We start from the raw sequence: 17505 nt of genomic DNA, 5'->3' as shown, positions 1-17505 counted from the left end.
GGTATAAGAAATTAGGATATGAAATGATACATGTTTTTTGTTCTGTTTTTGTCTTTGTATGTTTATGTATGTTGTGTTTATATGGAAAAAAAAATATTATCATAAAAAAAAAAGATATACAGACAGGGTTGTATTCAACATATCACTAAGCAAATCATTCTCTCCCTTTCCTCCAATGTGCTTCCTAAAACTGTTCTGAGCTCCCCCCCCCCCAACCCTCCAAAGCAGATTTGGAGATTGTGTGGCATAAAGGGGCATTTGTATCTGACATTGTCACTACAGGGTTGGCATGGCGGTGGAAGAGATTAACCTATGGAACAGCGGTTGGGTAGAAAATACTGCAGCTGCTAGAACGGGAAAAGCTTAAGGGTTTGTTGTGTTTTGATTTGTTTTTTAAGAGAGGAGGAATTTAGGAAGCATTCAAACCCAATCACAGCAATTAAATGGGGTTGAGAATCATAAAAGTATCTTCTCTCTGCCCACCCACCCTCTTCCAACAGTGGAAGAATCTCTGAACAGAAAATCCCACCTTATGCATTCCACATAATTTCTAATGTGATTATTAAAACGCTTTAAAATGCACATGTGATTTAGACTCTAGAAGACCTCTTTCCTTACCTGTTCTCTACAAGGAAATCTACCACACATTTCTTCAAGCAGTACAGATGAGCATCCATCAGTCCTGTCCTAATGTGAATTTTAGAATGCCTGGAAAGGGAATGAAAGAGAGTGAAGTTATTCGGCTCTGCATTCCACAGCCATTTTAAGAGCTCCACTTTAAAATCACTACATGGTAAAACTTTACAAGAGACATCTGTGTTCCCAAACCCTTGCTGCGGAATTAGTAGGGAGGTGAATGTTGATGGCTTCCATGACTAGACTGTGTCATACAAACATACACCTGTTCATCCATTGCCCTTATTCCATAAGTGCTGTAGGCTCCAGCCTGCAAAAGCTTAGGCCACAATTAATCCAATAGTCTTTGAAGATGCCACAAGACTATTTGAGAAGGTTGTTGTTGTTGTTGTACCTCTAATACAATGGGTATTCTTCACGAGTGTTTAGCATATATTTTCTTTATTTCTTATTAAATGCAGAAACCAAGTTAATATGAACTGTAGTAAGATTTCAAGTTAGGTATACCAACATCTCTTTGCTAGTTATTTCTATAGAAACAATAATTTTCTCATATACTATATGGGATTTCCCCCACATGAATACATTTTAAATCAGGGTTTGTTTCTTCTTAAGAGATGGTATTACAAATGTTGGTATTGGTGGCATCCATCTGTCTTGAGAGACAATGGGAGTGCACCTCTGGAAGTGAAGTCAAACCATTGCATTAGCAGCGCCAAAGTGACTTCCTGGGGGCACAAGTCTGGGCAGTGTGCATGGTGGTCTTGAGCTGTGCACACAACATGGACAAGAGATCATGACGCGCAGAGGAGAAACATGAAACCTAGGGATTTTTTTGTTTGTTTTTTTTGCTAATGACCTGCATCATCACTTTAAATTCTGCTTGACCTGCAAATGTTTTTAACACAGATAACTCAATCAAAGCAAAAGTAAAATACTACATAGTGCTTCATGTTCAGTCCTGTCTTCTGCACGTAAAAGGAAACATGTACTGTAAAGAAACTAGAAATCATACGGTTTGGCACTGACTTCTGAAACCAGGCTTACCCAATGAAGAAGCATAATCAGGGTCAGAATCTAACCATGAGGGTCAAAGCAGAATATACAATTGGTGCATCTTGAATGAGGCAAGATGATAGTTCCAGTTTTGCTCTCTCAGCAATTCTGCTCTTGCATCCATGGGAAAGGACTCTATTATTTATAGCACAGTCCTATGCAGTGCTTTTTTCTAAAAAAAATGTTTAGGGGTACTCTCATTTTGACTCAAGAAAATCATAATTTTATTGTTCAAATCAGGAAAAAGAAATACAGTAAATGGACAAAAGTACAAAGATTCACCAATTGTTTAGGGGTATGCGTCCCCCTGCGTCCCTCCAGAAAAAAAGCACTGGTCCTATGTATGTCTACTCAAAAGTCCCACTTCTGTGTTCAATTTTCAGTGAGGTTTAGGGTAGATCCAAGAAAGTTAGAAGAATAACTTTCTTCGCCCTTCCACCTGACTTGCTACACCCAACCCAATCAGCTCCAAAAGTTTGGGGAAACCTCCAGATGAGATTTTAGGAAGTGCAGGGGGCACACAAGGCAGGAAAGGGTAGGGTAGTTCCAATGCACAAACAGAAGCCATCTTGCTCACATAATGATTTTGTAGGATACAATCCATAGTCCCAGGTAAGTGTACAAAGGATTGCACCTTTAGAGTGCAAACTTACACAAATTTACCTAAGTAAATAGCACTGAACAGGGTGGGACCTGCTTTTGAGTAGACATGTGCTGTTAGTGTGACTTTTATACTTACTGAAAGTTCCCAGAAGCAAGGTTACTCATTCACTTAAATGGCAGATTGCACCCTGTATGTTGCTTTGACATGAGATAAGAGACTTCACTGCGTACACAAGGAACTTTGGACTGTAGCCAAAATATTGGCTTTTTATTATCTTCTGCTCAGAAAATTTGGGATAATTTATAATTGATTTCTGGGTCAATACCTGTAGCATCCTTCCTATTTAATTTGTTGGTTGAATTAAACGTTTCAGCCAAGTGTGGCAACTACAGAAACTGAAGAAATTGTTGGAAATGAAACTTCTTCTTTTCTCTTGTAAACTGGAGACAATGTGCTGGAGAATTTGGAATTCTCATATGTTGCCACCCCACACAGCTCTGCTCAAATCCAGTGCAGCTGCAGGTCACATTTCAACAACAAAAAAATCCCATATGCATTCCACTAACAGTATAAAGCAGGAAACACCTCCCTCATTCAGGGTAGTACACCACAAAAATAACGAGGTTTTTGTTTATATCTGAGCTTTAAGAGAGCAATTCCAGAAACTGCAAGTTCCTACATGGTAGTATTGATTTAATTAGCCTGAATAGCACATTTTGTTTGCATTAAAGACCTCCAACACATTTATTAAAATGGAGTCATAAATGTTAACTGCTTGCTCAACTACTTAAAGATGACCAAGTGCGGGGAAGATACTTCAAAACTCATTTCAAACTCCTTTATAAGCAAATGCAGCATGTTTTAAGGGAGTTCAAACTATATTTAATTAAAAAAATTACCCAGTCAGTCAATCAGATCATACAAATCTTGCAACCCTGCCAACAATCAAATACAAATTAAAGTCATGAAAGAATTTATGGAAGTACAAACCCTGAAGCACTGCAATTCTATTCCTGGCAAATACGACAACCTTCCGTGTTAAAACAAATCTAGGCAGGATTAAAAGAATATTGCCCTATGGAGTTCAAACAAGTATGGATCCTCAGAGTTTTGAGGCTAAATCTAGAAATAAACACTTCAGAATAGAAAAAAATAAATATTAATAGAATAATATTCAGGCCTCTTAATTACTCCCTAAATTATCAGTTTCCCTCCTCTGACCCAACACAGTGAAACCAGAGCACCTACAAAACTGACTGATAAAGATTATATTCCCATAAAACATGGAAACTCAACTTTCAAAGCAACAAGGGCCCTAAATTTAATTAACATTCAGTATCGTCACATATCTCTGTCTGAGATAGCCTCTCATGAGAGCACTAAATTCTTCCTTGCATAGAGGCATGAGACAAAAGTAGCACCTTTGCCTTTTATAATTGTAGGGATGGTGAGGGGGACAGAGGGGGCTTTAGTCTTAAGGTGCAAGGGTGTGTTTTAAAGACTAAAACCATTTCTGTTAATTTCACTGAGGGATAGTGGGAGAGATATCCTTAGTGCTGGAAAATAGCTGGAAGCTGTACAAGGTAGTGCATTAAGAAAAGCTGCAAAAGAATTTTGGGGATGACATAGAGTCATAGACAATAGAGAAGTCCATAAAAAACACAATGGCAATCTGCTATTGGAAGACAAGACAAGGGGCAGGACCTAACTGCTTAAAAAATGGAGGGGGGAGAATCATTTCAATAAAGAATGAAAACTCATGTTCTGACTCAAAGCAGATGGAGGTAGAAGATTGATTTTCAATGACTTTGCTTCTGTTTTAAGTAGTGCTTTTTTCTAAAAAAAAAGTTTAGGGTACTCTCATTTTGACTCAAGAAAATCACCATTTTATAGTTCAAATTGGGAAAAATAATTACAGTAAATGGACAAAAGTACAAAGATTCACAAAATGTTTAGGGGTATGCGTCCCCCTGCGTTCCCCTAGAAAAAAGAAATGTTTTTAAGAGGCTTTCCCCTTAACAGAGACTTGAGCTATGGACAGACAATTGAGCAGTGGAGGACGGAAATGGTGCAAGGCATGAAAGTCCAAGAACACCAACATATGAATCAGCCATCAAGTTTATCTAATTTGGTCCTGTTCTTTATGGAATAAAATTAAGGCTTCCTGGAAAAAAGCATCAGATACAAAGCATGAACAACAATGGTCTAGTAGCTATTCAGAAAGACATGTTTGAATATGGTGTTTTAGAAATGTAGAGAAAATTTAGGAATCTATTAAAAACTGCCATGTGGTCAAATACAATGGAACAAATAGCTGGATAGGCATACATCAAGCGCAGTTAGTTTGTGTTGGTGCTGCTTCTCACTCAACATCTTTCCAGTTTTAGAACATTTAGAACTTGCAGGAATAATTCAAGAAGAGACTATATACACATTGCACTAATTATGTTAACATTAGCATGGAACATACTTGAGGTTAATAAACAAGTTATGAATAAATTGAATATTTTGGGTGTACTGCATTGACAAACACAGGATGCTAGAGCTAAGCCTCCAGAATTATGTTTTTACACAGTAAAAGTGGAATAGTGTAGTAACTGCTTCATGGAATATTTGTAGAAGAGCTGTGGAGTCCTGAAGTAGCAGCAGTGTTATATTCAGTGGCATTAGCACAATAGAAATATCTGAAATGAACTGAGACATCAGTGTCAATGACATCTTAAAGAGGTGGTGATGGATAAACAGGGCAAGCATTCTTCTTCTGTGATTAATCAACATGCAAAAGGGGAGAGTGAGGATGACCATGCTAGTTCTGCCCCCATTGCTCTCTATGAGCTGGAGAGGGAACTTCTGCAGCGGGAAAACTTCTCTGCTCAAGTAGGCTCCTTGCAAGATTAACCACAGAATTGGAGGGATAACTCCTGGGCCAGGGTTCTATATCATGCATGAGTAGAGAAGGTTCCCTGCCACAGGAGTTATCCCTCCAATTCATGGAGGGAGACTGGGTGCTGGTGGTAGAAAGTTGTACATGTTATCTCACACTCCCCTGTTGCATCTTGTGGAGATGTAGAAGTAGAATATATGAATAGGATAGTAGAGTCAGTTATATGGGGTAAGGTAGTCACAGAACCATAACACAGCTCAAACGTGAAGTATGAGCTGGTTCACATGACCTGCTAAGCCAAATCTTGGGCTTTAATTTCATCACCAAAGTCCCTTCACCACTGAAAAAAAGACAGCAGTAGGGCTTTCCTTCAAGAGAGATAACATAGACTGGGTTGAATGGGTTTCAAGGAGGAGCTAACAGATCTGTTCTACAGCCATCTCTCTCTGGACCAATTCAGAAAATATGCAAAAGCACTGAAAAGAAGATACTTTCCCCACACTTCCAATTAGGGTGACAACTGGTTTTCAATATCGTGATATATCACTAGCTAAACATTGTGATATATTGCTATGTCACGATATCTGAAAAAAAGAAGGAACCACGCAGAGGTGAGCAGGAAAATGTCCTGGCAACTGCTACTACTTAGGGTCCAAAACAGATAAATTATGATATTATCAATCACCTCATGATCACTTTGATCAGCAGGCAAGCCAAAACGCAAGCTGAAAATGCAAGTTGCCAGGACATTGTCCTGCTTGTCTCTGTATAGTTCCATCTTTATTTCAGACGTTGTGGTAGATTGCAATGTTTACCTGCTGATAACATTGCAGTGTTTAGCTGGTGAGTGATCGCAATGTTCAGCTGGTGAGTTATCATGATGTTGAAAACTAGATATCACCTAGCCCTTACCCACATTGTGATTCGCAATATACAGTGGTACCTCAGGTTAAGTACTTAATTCGTTCTGGAGGTCCGTACTTAACCTGAAACTGTTCTTAACCTGAAGCACCACTTTAGCTAATGGGGCCTCCTGCTGCTGCCATGCCGCCGGAGCCCGATTTCTGTTCTCATCCTGAAGCAAAGTTCTTAACCTGAAGCACTATTTCTGGGTTAGCAGAGTCTGTAACCTGAAGCTTGTGTAACCTGAAGCGTATGTAACCTGAGGTACCACTGTATTGCCAGCTCAAATATTATGAAACAATTATCATGATTTGAACTTCAAACCGGTTTTGGACAATAGATCAATATATCATGCAGCCCTACTTTCAATTTAACTATCTAAGGCTAAGCAGAAACCTCCATATCTTCCTACAGTCTTTTGTACATACTCCCCACAGGAGAAGTCCCCACTTTGAATATTATGCTAAAACAAAGGAACAGGATGCAAGAGTCACCTGTGTCATCCTTTTTGACACCTCTGAATAACACCAGGAGTAACTCTTTGATGAGAAGTGTTGTAGCATAGGGACTGGGATTGTATTCAGATTGGATTCACAAAACTCTTTCTACTGAAAGATGCTTTTATTCAGACACCTTGCAGAAAATATCCACACAAATTGCACTAATGCAAGTGATTCATGTACCTTAGGAGAGTGTCTTTCATCATAAGATTAGACTACTCTCTCTCACTACCTTCATCTCTGTCTCACATGGTCATAAAAATTCTTTCAGATGTGTGATGACTGAAGTTAAGGAACTGCCATAGGAAATAGGATTACAAGGCAAAACTTCTCCTTTGAGGGGTTTTGCTGGCTTTCTTCTACGTTTTTACTCCAGACACTCAGTAGCTGAAAAAACTTTTATTTCTTTTTTTTTTAAATGAACGTTGTAGGTAGCAAGCCAAAGTTGGTGCAATTATTAAGCCCAGATATAAAAATCCTTAAGTCAGTGCCTCTAAAATTGTGCCTTTGTTATTTTTCCTCCGATTCCCAAGCCTTTAGCACAGGTTATTAAACTCACTTGTTTTTCTGAAAACAATTAAAGTTGTCATTCAGTTTTCAGGATTCTAATAAGAACCCAAAACATTCAGTTCTCCACAACTGTTCAGTTTTATCCATACTAGAAAGGAGTCACTTCACATAACACACACTATTCTAGACCCAGTAAACTCAAGCAGTGTGTTGGAAAATCAACCATGCTAAACATACACACCCATTACCTACAACAGCCTTCCCCAACCTGTACTCAAAATCACATCATCTCTGACCACTGGCCATGCTGGCAGGGGCTGATGGGAGTTTTAGTTCAGCAACAGCTGAAGGTTGCCTGTTCTCACCCTGGCTTTAGTTCATCTTCAATGGTAAGCACTCATGACTTCCTACATTTTTCTTCTCAGTTTCCTCTTTTTAAGCAACATGCAATTGTGAGAATCCTACCCAGCTTCCAAAATGTCTCTTATCTTCATACACCAATGTACTTTTGACAATGGCTGTATCCTAGCACTGTATTATTAAGGAATAGGTATATCAAGCAGAGGCCGGAGAAGGAAAACAAGAACAGAACATGAAGGAATGCTCTGTCTTATTGTGCAGACAGATAGTGAAGGGGACCCCCCAAAAATAATAATAATGGAAAAACCCACAGGTTAAAGGGCTTTGCCCAGCACAGAATTTTAAATTCTGGCCTTCAGCATTCTCATTAAGTACACTTGGGGCTGAGAGGGTGAGCAAAAGTAAGACTGAAACACAGAAATGAAATAATTTTGACACAACCGTGCTCCAGTAGTCTGGCCATTAGGAGAAGAATGGAGCTGAATGTGGAAAGAATCCATTATTCTTTCAATAGCGTCTGGTGCAGCTAAATATGTGCTCACATACTCTCCTTCCTGAAAAGCTTAAAAAAAATTCAATAGCTGCTTGGCCTGGGAAAGAGGTGTTCACTGAAACGCTAACGCATGGACCAAGCACAGAGCAGTACTCTACCTGATGAACAATATGTTTCAAGTACTCTTAAAACCAAAGGCTGCAGGAGAAAAGGGAGTCTGAAGAGGTCCTGTTCTCAGGGGTTCTTTTTAGATATTCTATCTGGTGGCTGCCCTTCGGGTGAAATGTTCCAGCCACAACCCTAGCCCATTCTACTGCAAGAATTGAAAAATGGGGCCCCTCTGAAAATAATCAGGCTTGCTGAAAAGCCTTTCCTGCACAAATAGTTTTAATAATAATGCAAACAGAAATTGGCATCCCCCCCTAGGTTCTAGCTGAATTTATAGTACCCTGAGATTCTGTTATTACTGTTCTATCTGGCCAAGACTCAGAGTTTCAAGTGGGGAGCTCAAAGATATTCAACAATGTTCACTTTATTTGACCATAGCTTATCCAATGAGTGTGATGTTCAACTTCTAACACTTTAAAAATAAGTGACGCTTACAGCAGATGCAATGCAAGAAATCTGATAGTCCCTGGATTATTATATCAATAACTGCTATAGTATTTTAAAGCACACAAGCAGTTTTGCCATCTTTTCTTGGCCATCCTCACAATCCATTATTCTAGTATTCAGTGGCAAGCAAAATTTTGCACCATTTTTATTCCAGTTTTATTGCAACAATTCATTTAGTTGAGCATGTTTCACCCCACAATCAATTCCTATTTTTTGAACAGCAGTTTGAAACTTTGCCCCTTCTTTTTCTTGGTTTTTAAAAAGGTTTTCCTCAGTTTTCAGACGGCATCCCCTTTCCTTCTGCTCATCCTCAGAGTCAACGTGAAAAAGACACAAGATAATCCTATTGTACACGTGGGGAGCCAAAGATGAAAGGTAATGACTTGCCAATAATAGCTAAAACGTATAGACAGTGGTCATGATCCAACAAGCTCCTTCATATGCCCACCAGATTTCTCTCAGGAGCATTTGCAATCCACATGCTGTACACATTTCATATATAGTCTCAATACACTATTGCAACCAAGCTGAAGTGCATGTTACTAAAGTGATTGACTAGAGTTCTCCAGCTTACATCTGCCTTCCCTTCTGTTTCCCATTGTGTCTATTTTTAGATTCTAAGCCTCTTGGGGTATGGACTTGTGAAATATACAGTTTGAGGAAAACACCATATATATTTAAATTATTTATTGATACATTCATTTATTTAAATTATTCATACCCTACACTTTGGTATGCCTATCCTTCCAAGATGTCTTACAAGTAATAATACTGTCATGGCTTTATTAATGTAGCAACTAACCACAACCTTCCCCACAGGATTATTGGTGGTAATAGGTCCGGGAGGAGGGAACAGAAGGGCCAATCCAGCTCTTCGCCTGCTTTTCTCTCTCTCTCTCCTGGGAACATTCCCAAAGGGCAGTTGATAGTGGAGCTGCCTATGGGGGGGAGGGGGAGAGAAGCAGTGCAGTCCTGCTAGAACATGTATTTTCTTTGCTTACCTGCCTCTTTCATCTTCCTGCCTCCCACTTCTCAAATCCTTTGCATATGACAACTTGGAGAGCAGCTGGGGGAGGCTCCAAGGTGGTCTTTGCCTTCCTCCTTCGCTCTCTTCTTGAATCATTCTCCATAAATACATACATACTTTTTTCCTACACCGAGGTTATTATTGTGTGGAAATACTTGTTTTCACTTATGCTTCCATCTGACTAGCCTAGAACCAGAACCAGACTCTTGAAGTGGCTTGTCTAGTTTCTTGCTCCCACAAAAGGCTTCCATGTTAGAGGCAGTGCATTCAGCAGCTGGAGAGAACTAACTTTCACCTTTCAGTTGTTGACTATTTATGTTCCACAAGGCATGAAGATGGTGGCCATCAAACAGGGTAAAAGCTGTTAATTTGCTGTTTCGACCTGATGGTGCTGAGTTTCACCACAGTGAACAGCATTGGCCACGCACAACATTCCCTCAGCAGCCAGTGCAGTAAGTGTAGCAAATTGGCATTATGTAATTCCAGTTAGTTCAATCAATACCAAATGTAGCTAAGTTTAAAAACAATGAGATCACTTTCGAGTATTCTTTCAAACTGCATGCATGTGTAGACAAAATGATTGGGTTTGAGTAACAGCTCTATCTGTCCTAGGCTTCCTGGAGTAAGGCAAATCAATAGTAGCTTGCAAAATGAAAATAAAATGATCACACAGGTAGCTGAAAAAATAAATCCCACAAGGGTGCGGGGGAATTCCTGTACCCACCTTAAAAATGCTGTGCTACAGCACAACATTAGACATTTGCAGGATAGTAACAGAAGCTGCAAAAAGAGCTTAAGATGAGTTTAGGAGCAGTCTCGGGTCTCTCAAGGATTGTGGACATTTAACTTTTTAGGAAGGAACAGCCACATGCCTCACATTACTTTAGCAGTGCTTCATGTAATATTTCTTCTCTATTCTGCTTCCTTACATTTGTCAATATATTTCCAGCCAGGGCAGGGGTGTTAACTCACTTTGCATTCCAGTCTGCTTTGCGTCATGGAGTTCCGCAGCCCATTGATGAGTAACATATGTCTAACATGTGGCCGAGAAGATTCAGGCCGTGTTCAAATAGGCATGGATAACTCTTCTGACCTCTGACTCAGCCTTCTGCGCCATCCCAGCAGCACAGTAAAATGCGGCTAGACATCTTAGGAACAGTCCACTAAGAGGATGCTGCCCAAATTCAAAAGATCAATACTTTATATATCTCTCTCACACACAGGCCTATTCAAACTTAATAAAAAAGGAACATTTATGATTCACCAGTGTTCACATTCTCACCAGGAAATTTGATACTGCTTTCCCACCCTCAATAGTGTCTCTTAAGGTACACAGCTGCACACTTGTACGTTTGGATGTACCAGGAGCTCACACAGGCCAAGTTTCATCTATCAAATTTGACCATATAGAGTTCTATTAATATCTGTGTTACAGTAAGAGGCAGAAAACCACCAGGATATTGTCTCCCATATGACCAACATGCAGCCATTTCACACACTATAGAGAAGCGGGACACTTCAATTCAACAACAACTCTGGCCCAAGTGAATTCCTTATTCCTTATTCAATTCTAGGCAAAAAGTCCACATTCTGTGTGCACATACAACAAATAAAAAATAATTGATATGTATGTGTGTGCGCATGTGCAGACACACTCACTCATGTTCACAGAAGAGTGAAAAAGGTGGGCCATTAAGATGTTGATGTGGTTCTGCAACTTTGCCGTTCATCCCAAGCAAGATCTAGCATGCTACACATCTTTTCAGGCAGCCAATGAGGATACATCTGTTTTGCTGAGACTTCCATTATCGGAAGAGTTTATAGCTAATTTAAACTAGTTAATGAGGTTTTGACTTTTTTATATAGTTTAAACTACTGAAGTAGTTTCTAGCTTGCTTTCAAAACATTGGATGCCCCCCCCCCCCGCATGCACAGCTGTTTGCACTTGAGGGAAATTGCTTTGGTACTTATTATTGATCCAGTCTTCTCTAAGCACTGCAGCATCCATAGATAGGAACATAGGGGCCTAATCAGCCCTCTCCCTCACATTTCTTCACATTTTATAGGAATACATGAACAGCTTTCAGTTCTACAAAAGAGCTGATGTGCAGAACTGCAATGGGGGAAGGGAGAGGGGCACATACAGAGGATATACAGTGGTACCTCAGGTTACAGATGCTTCAGGTTACAAACACTTCAGGTTACAGACTCCGCTAACCCAGAAATAGTACATCGGGTTAAGAACTTTGCTTCAGGATGAGAACAGAAATCGTGCGACAGCAGCGGGAGGCCCCATTAGCTAATGTGGTACCTCAGGTTAAGAACAGTTTCACGTTAAGAACAGACCTCCAGAACGAATTAAGTTCTTAACCCGAGGTGCCACTATATAGCTCAATAAGAGGACTTATGCTTTGCATGCAGAAGGTCCCAGGTTCAATATCTGAAAACACCAGAACTTTTGTTCTATTGCTTATTATTAGTGTAAGAGTTTGTGTCAACATCACATAGGTAGGTCCTTGGTTTATGCATTTATTTATTTATTTATATTGATAATGCGAGAGATTAGGGGGTCCTGAGTTTGGTTGGTTGCATTCAGTTGATTGTAGTGTGGCTTCTTATATGTGTGTGGAGGGGGCAGGTTGTTGGGTCAGACTAGCCATATTGATTTGTATGCTGTTGGGGCGGGATGGGTCATTGTCCTGTTGTGCTGTGTATCAGTCTCTACAGCTACAGCAGGCACTGTAACCTTCCAACAGACACACTCCTCCATTGTCTTCCAAGACAGACGGATGCCAACCAACCAGTGCAGACGGATCAATGGTCTGACTTTGCATGAGGCAGTTTTCTGTGCTCCTTTGAGATCCCTTAATTTGAATAAGGAAACAGTACAACCCTGAAGTATTTGGTGTCACTACCAGGATCAGTTCATAGCACTGATGCCAAGTACAAATAGTGACCCAAGGTACCCCCAAATTTGAAGAAAAAAATATGCATCCAAACACTCACAGAAGGTTCTCCATCACAAATCCACACTCTGCAAAGGAGTTTAGAGTTAAGGAAAACTGATGACTCACTCCATGGGCACACTATTGCAAACTCAGGCACACTGCCAACTATAAAGTTTGATTTTTAAAATAATAATAATTTTAAAAAAATCTCTTCCAAATGATTCTTTTCTGGTAATTTCCCCAGGATATTTCGACAGAGCTTGTGGCTGTTGCAGGCAGCTTGGGACAGGAGTGTACCAAAAGCATAGCAAACTATATTTTAAAAATCAGCACTTAGTCTGACATGCAGAGAATTCCATCCTCCAACCACTTATGGCAAATAGCTAAACTGGCAATAAAGGGGGCAGGGGAGAGGAATCCTCTGAATCTACCAAAGGGGGGGGAAGCAGGGTGGGTGGGTGGATCTTTTAGCTATTTAACATGCCCTTCTCACTAGTTACCCCTTTTCTAATCATGGTGATTTATGATGCCTTGGAAGAAACCGTAAAAACCTCAACATTGACATAAAACCCAAAATTAACCTGAAATATGTACTTTATAGCAGCTACACTGCTATAGGAGTCAAGTTGGCTTTTAGAGAGGGAATTTAAAGAGAAAACCATGGCAAAAAAATTAAAAATGTTGCAAGTGAACCCAAGGGTTGATGTTTTCTTTTGTTTTAACTTAGGTTTTGTCTTTATTTTATATTCATTTTAAGTGGAGTTACCCAAACAAAAAGTCCCCATGATCTACCAACATTTGTATGTGTGTTTATCGCTGCACTTAAAGAGGTTTTCATCTATTTCCCTCACATTAAGAACTTCAAGAGGACTATTTTCATTTGCATCTTAAAGTGAGACAAGGAAAAGGGGGGGTACCCCAAAACCCTGTTTCAAATACATGATGAGTATGATCTTTTAAAAGAAGGCTGCACTGTCACTTCAAAGCCATTCTTGCAATTACCCCATACATTTATATAGGAGGTATTCTTTTCTGTATGAGGTAATGAGTAGTCCGGATTGTCACTGTGATTTATTAGCACATCCTCTGGAAGCAGCACTGCACCTGCATTTGCACAGATGGAACACCCACGAAGGCGGATGGTTTATTAGGGACAGCTCATCCTCAAACAACCCAGCAGCATTTTAAAAGGAAATGCTCCAAATTTAGACCTGCTCCAACAGGTGTCTTTTACTGTGTTTCTTTGTGCAACCATAAATGTCTTAAGGTGAGGCAAACAATTCCCTGCCCATAATAATCACTCTTTGAAAACAAATATATCAGCCCCCACATCCTTGAGGGGGGAGGGGGGGAACGAAGGCCAGTGGAATTCTCGTTATTTCCTCAACCCCATGGCTTGCCAAAATGCTTAAAGAGATGGAGTTTGGTGAAGTGAAGCTTCTGTGGGGTAGGAGGACACTGAACAGAAGTCAGGAAAAATGGGCAGGGCTAGCTGCTGCCCTGCTTTGACCAATAGGGCATAAAGGGTAAGGACGGAGGTGGTGCGAAGGTGTCAGAGGCAAGGGATCCAGAATGAAATGGAGTCCTTGGTCACTTTAAGGCAAATATTTTTCCATGGACACAAAAGAGGGTACCAGGATATATTTTATCTGCGAGCTTAAGAGGATTTGTGCAGTACATGAGCAGATGATAGGCCTAAATCTGGCGAGCCTAACTCTGTGTTAGATCTACGACACAGAATTTAGAATTGAGTTGTGGGTTGTGTGTGTAACTCTATTTTAAATATTATATCTAATATATCTAAGCTCATCAGATTCTATACCAGAATAATACTGACATCTAAGTAAATATTGCAGACATTTCAATTTTCAAAATCAGGGGGGGGGGGACCCAACAGGATCCTCATGTCATTTTTTAAAAAGAAAGTTAGAACCTCTAGTGCAACGGAACCTGAACAGCTAGAGGTTAATGATTCATTTATAAAATGCATATAGGGCTTAATATATATAAAAAAATCTTTAAGCAGCTTATATAAAATATTCAGTAATATCATCAGATCAGTCACTATTTCAACAGGTCTGGTCTCTTCCATATAAGTTCCAGCAATTTTACAGATAATCACCATATTCTGCTCCAATTTCTAAACTGTTTGGAACCTGGATTGCCTTCTTCTATATAAACCTGCCCACACAAGTTACCTTTGAAGGCCTGGCTTCAGACTCCCATTCTGCCAGAAGTGCAAGGATGATGACACAAGTTTGGTGCTTCTACTGAAAAGACCCTAAATTAAAGAACATCTTCCTCAGGGAGCCCCACCTTTCTCCTTCTCCTTGTTCTCCTTCTCCCATCAGGTGATGACAGTTTTAGTCAAGAGGGTGTTTGGGATCAACTGAATAAACTGCTGCAGCTTTTAATTTATTTTAGTAGTTGTTACTGAGGACGTTGGTTTGTTTGGGGGAGACAAACCATGAGCCAGAGTTCAGATGTAACATTAAGCCAATCCATCATTTAACTTCTTGCAGTGCAGCAACAGCAAGGGAGAAATAAAGCAGCTGCAGTTTTCCAAATATGCACGAGCACACATACTCGTTAAACTTAGCCATGGTTTAGCTTAGTGTCATGCTCAAACTGAGCCAGTGGCTTACAAGGTTTAAGTAAACTGCATGAAGGAAGCAGTATGTTTCCCCACTCTAAGATCTAATTGAGAAAAACTTGTGGTGGTTCTATCTCTAATTAAGTTGGTAGCCACAATGGAAAGGGCACTCTTGGGGGCTCCCAGGTTACAGAACCAGCTTTCTGTCAAGTTCAGGAACTTGATTTTTAAAAACAGACTTTTTATAAAATATCTATTTATTTAGATCAGGGGAGACAATGTGATGTACTTCCAATATTCATGGACTCCAAATCCCATCAACTCAAGCTACTTTGGTCAATAATCAGGGATAGTTGGAGTTGTACTTCAACAACATCTGGATGATACTTTTGATGTTTAAAGTGCCTGGTTTTATTTGGGTTTCTTGATTGCTGTTTAGTCTCTCTGCTCACAGTTCCTTTTGACTGTTTTACTGTTGTATTATATTTTGTTTTATTTGTTGAGAATTGAAAGGCAAGTTATAAAATTGCAACAAACAAAATATGGGTTGAAAAGAAATGCTTGAGGCAGAAATAGGATTGCTGAATCCTCAACGCAGATGATTAGGCATGCAATAGAAAGACAGTTTGAAAGCTTAAACGAAACCAACAGTGGCTGTGTTGCTTTTGGTATCTTCACATTTAAATCGGTGTTATTTTCTATGAAAATCAAGTGGCTTTTTGCAGTCCATGCCCCATAGACAAGATAGAAAAATAAGTAAAGTCAAGAAACAATGGGCTGCATCCAATGAAATAATCTCGTTTGCTCAAGGGCTTGCACAACAGAAGGTCCCCTCCCTCTCCTCATTTCATGTCCCTCCCCCATATTTATTCAGAGGTTTGGAGGAAACTCCAGAAATAATGGGGAGGTTACATGGAGGGAAGAGAGAAAAGAGTAGCTCTGTTATGCAAGTGGGAATCCACACATGAAACGGACAACTTCACTGGACACAATCCAACTGACTGGTAAGACAATAAGTTGCATTTGGCATATGAGCTAGCAAACAAGAACTGCATCTACAACACAACATAATCAAGAGAAAATCCTCTCCAAAAAGTGATACAGACAACTCAATAATAATAGAAACACAGATTGTAAATTGGAAGGGACCCCAAGGGTCACTTAGTCCAACCCCCTGCAATGCAGGAATCAAATGTAATATGGTAGTTGCAACAATCAGAAGTCAAATGTTCAACATCAATCCATGGCAGAGCAGCAGTCTAGGAAGTTGTTCTAGACACCATTTAATACAAATGATGCTGAAGGGGGAAAATACTTGTGAATTGTCTGTATTGTCTGTATTTCTAAATTATATAACTATGGTCTGTTTCCAGTGCTAGTACTACTCAGAGTAGATCCACTGAAATTTATGAACATAAATAACTTAGTGGGCCTCCTCTGAGTAACCAGATGCAAGGCAATGCTCTCCACTCACAGGCAGAAGCTATGTAGGTATTTCTTAAGGAACCCTCCTCTGACTCCAATTTAGCTACTACCAATTATTGGGCATAGAATTAAAATTTGTAAGGGACAGAATATACATCCAGCCCTATCTATATTCCCATAACTGCCTACAGGAGCTATCCTTTATTTACCATTACAACAAGTTCCTTGCTTTTCATTTCCTTTAACAACCCAGTCTGTTTTCAGTACCCTTAGTTATACTTCCCCACTCCAAATGAGTTGGCTGAAAGAGGAGTCCCAAAGCTTACTTCTGAAGGATAGATCTCTTAATGACAATTTCTTCATCCAGATCCGCTTCATTGGCCATGAAGAGCAACCTCTTTCCAGAGTCATCCACTCCAATGAAGTCACGCTGTTCCACTGAAGTAGAAAATCATAACACAAACATTTTACACCTCTGTTTTAATGCAATCTAATGATAGATATTCCACCTGAAACACAGCATATACAAATGTCAGCAAAGTTCATTCATCAAAGCTGAAAGAATTCCTGAAAATTCTGGAGCATACTCATGCCATTCAAGGGAGGGGAGGCAGAAAAGCTGAGGAAACAATATGTGTCACCCCTGCAGCTACCTGCATCTATAATTTGGAAATGATATATGTAGAGAATGCAACCCTCAGAATACTGGGTGAATTTTAGATAGAACTCCTCCCATACATTTTTGGCACCGCATCACTGCTTTAAAATTTGCCTCATTAAGAATCAGCAATAGTAAGGTTGTCATCACAAGCCACTCTTCTCAACATAAATCAGATTATTTTTTGACATGGTTCGTTACTGTGGAGAAGCTTTTCGTTTTGTACAAGCTCCTAAACACCTAAAATCTTGGGCACATGTTTTGGTTTCCAGAATAAATTCTTGAAACAAGTC

General features: G+C 39.8%; 1 protein-coding gene and 1 long non-coding RNA gene across 4 annotated transcripts in view; one reads left to right on the top strand and one right to left on the bottom strand.

Moving 5' to 3' along the window:
* The window catches only part of EIF2B3 (eukaryotic translation initiation factor 2B subunit gamma), an 86272-nt gene that overhangs the window by 43472 nt on the left and 25295 nt on the right, over positions 1–17505 (bottom strand). For all 3 annotated transcript variants that reach the window (XM_083619901.1, XM_083619900.1, XM_083619899.1), the window contains exons 5-6: positions 16881–16992; positions 619–708 (exon numbers count right to left, since the gene is read on the bottom strand). In XM_083619901.1, coding sequence (XP_083476027.1) covers positions 619–708; positions 16881–16992 — 202 coding nt within the window. The remainder of the gene's footprint in view (positions 1–618; positions 709–16880; positions 16993–17505) is intronic.
* The window catches only part of LOC310765213, an 89602-nt gene that overhangs the window by 57720 nt on the left and 14377 nt on the right, over positions 1–17505 (top strand). The window lies entirely within an intron of this gene.

Source organism: Podarcis filfolensis (assembly GCF_964270895.1).
Source record: "Podarcis filfolensis genome assembly, chromosome: 6".
Lineage (NCBI taxonomy): Eukaryota > Metazoa > Chordata > Lepidosauria > Squamata > Lacertidae > Podarcis > Podarcis filfolensis.
Note: the sequence above shows the minus strand (reverse complement) of the source record. Positions and strands in the feature narration are given on the sequence as shown.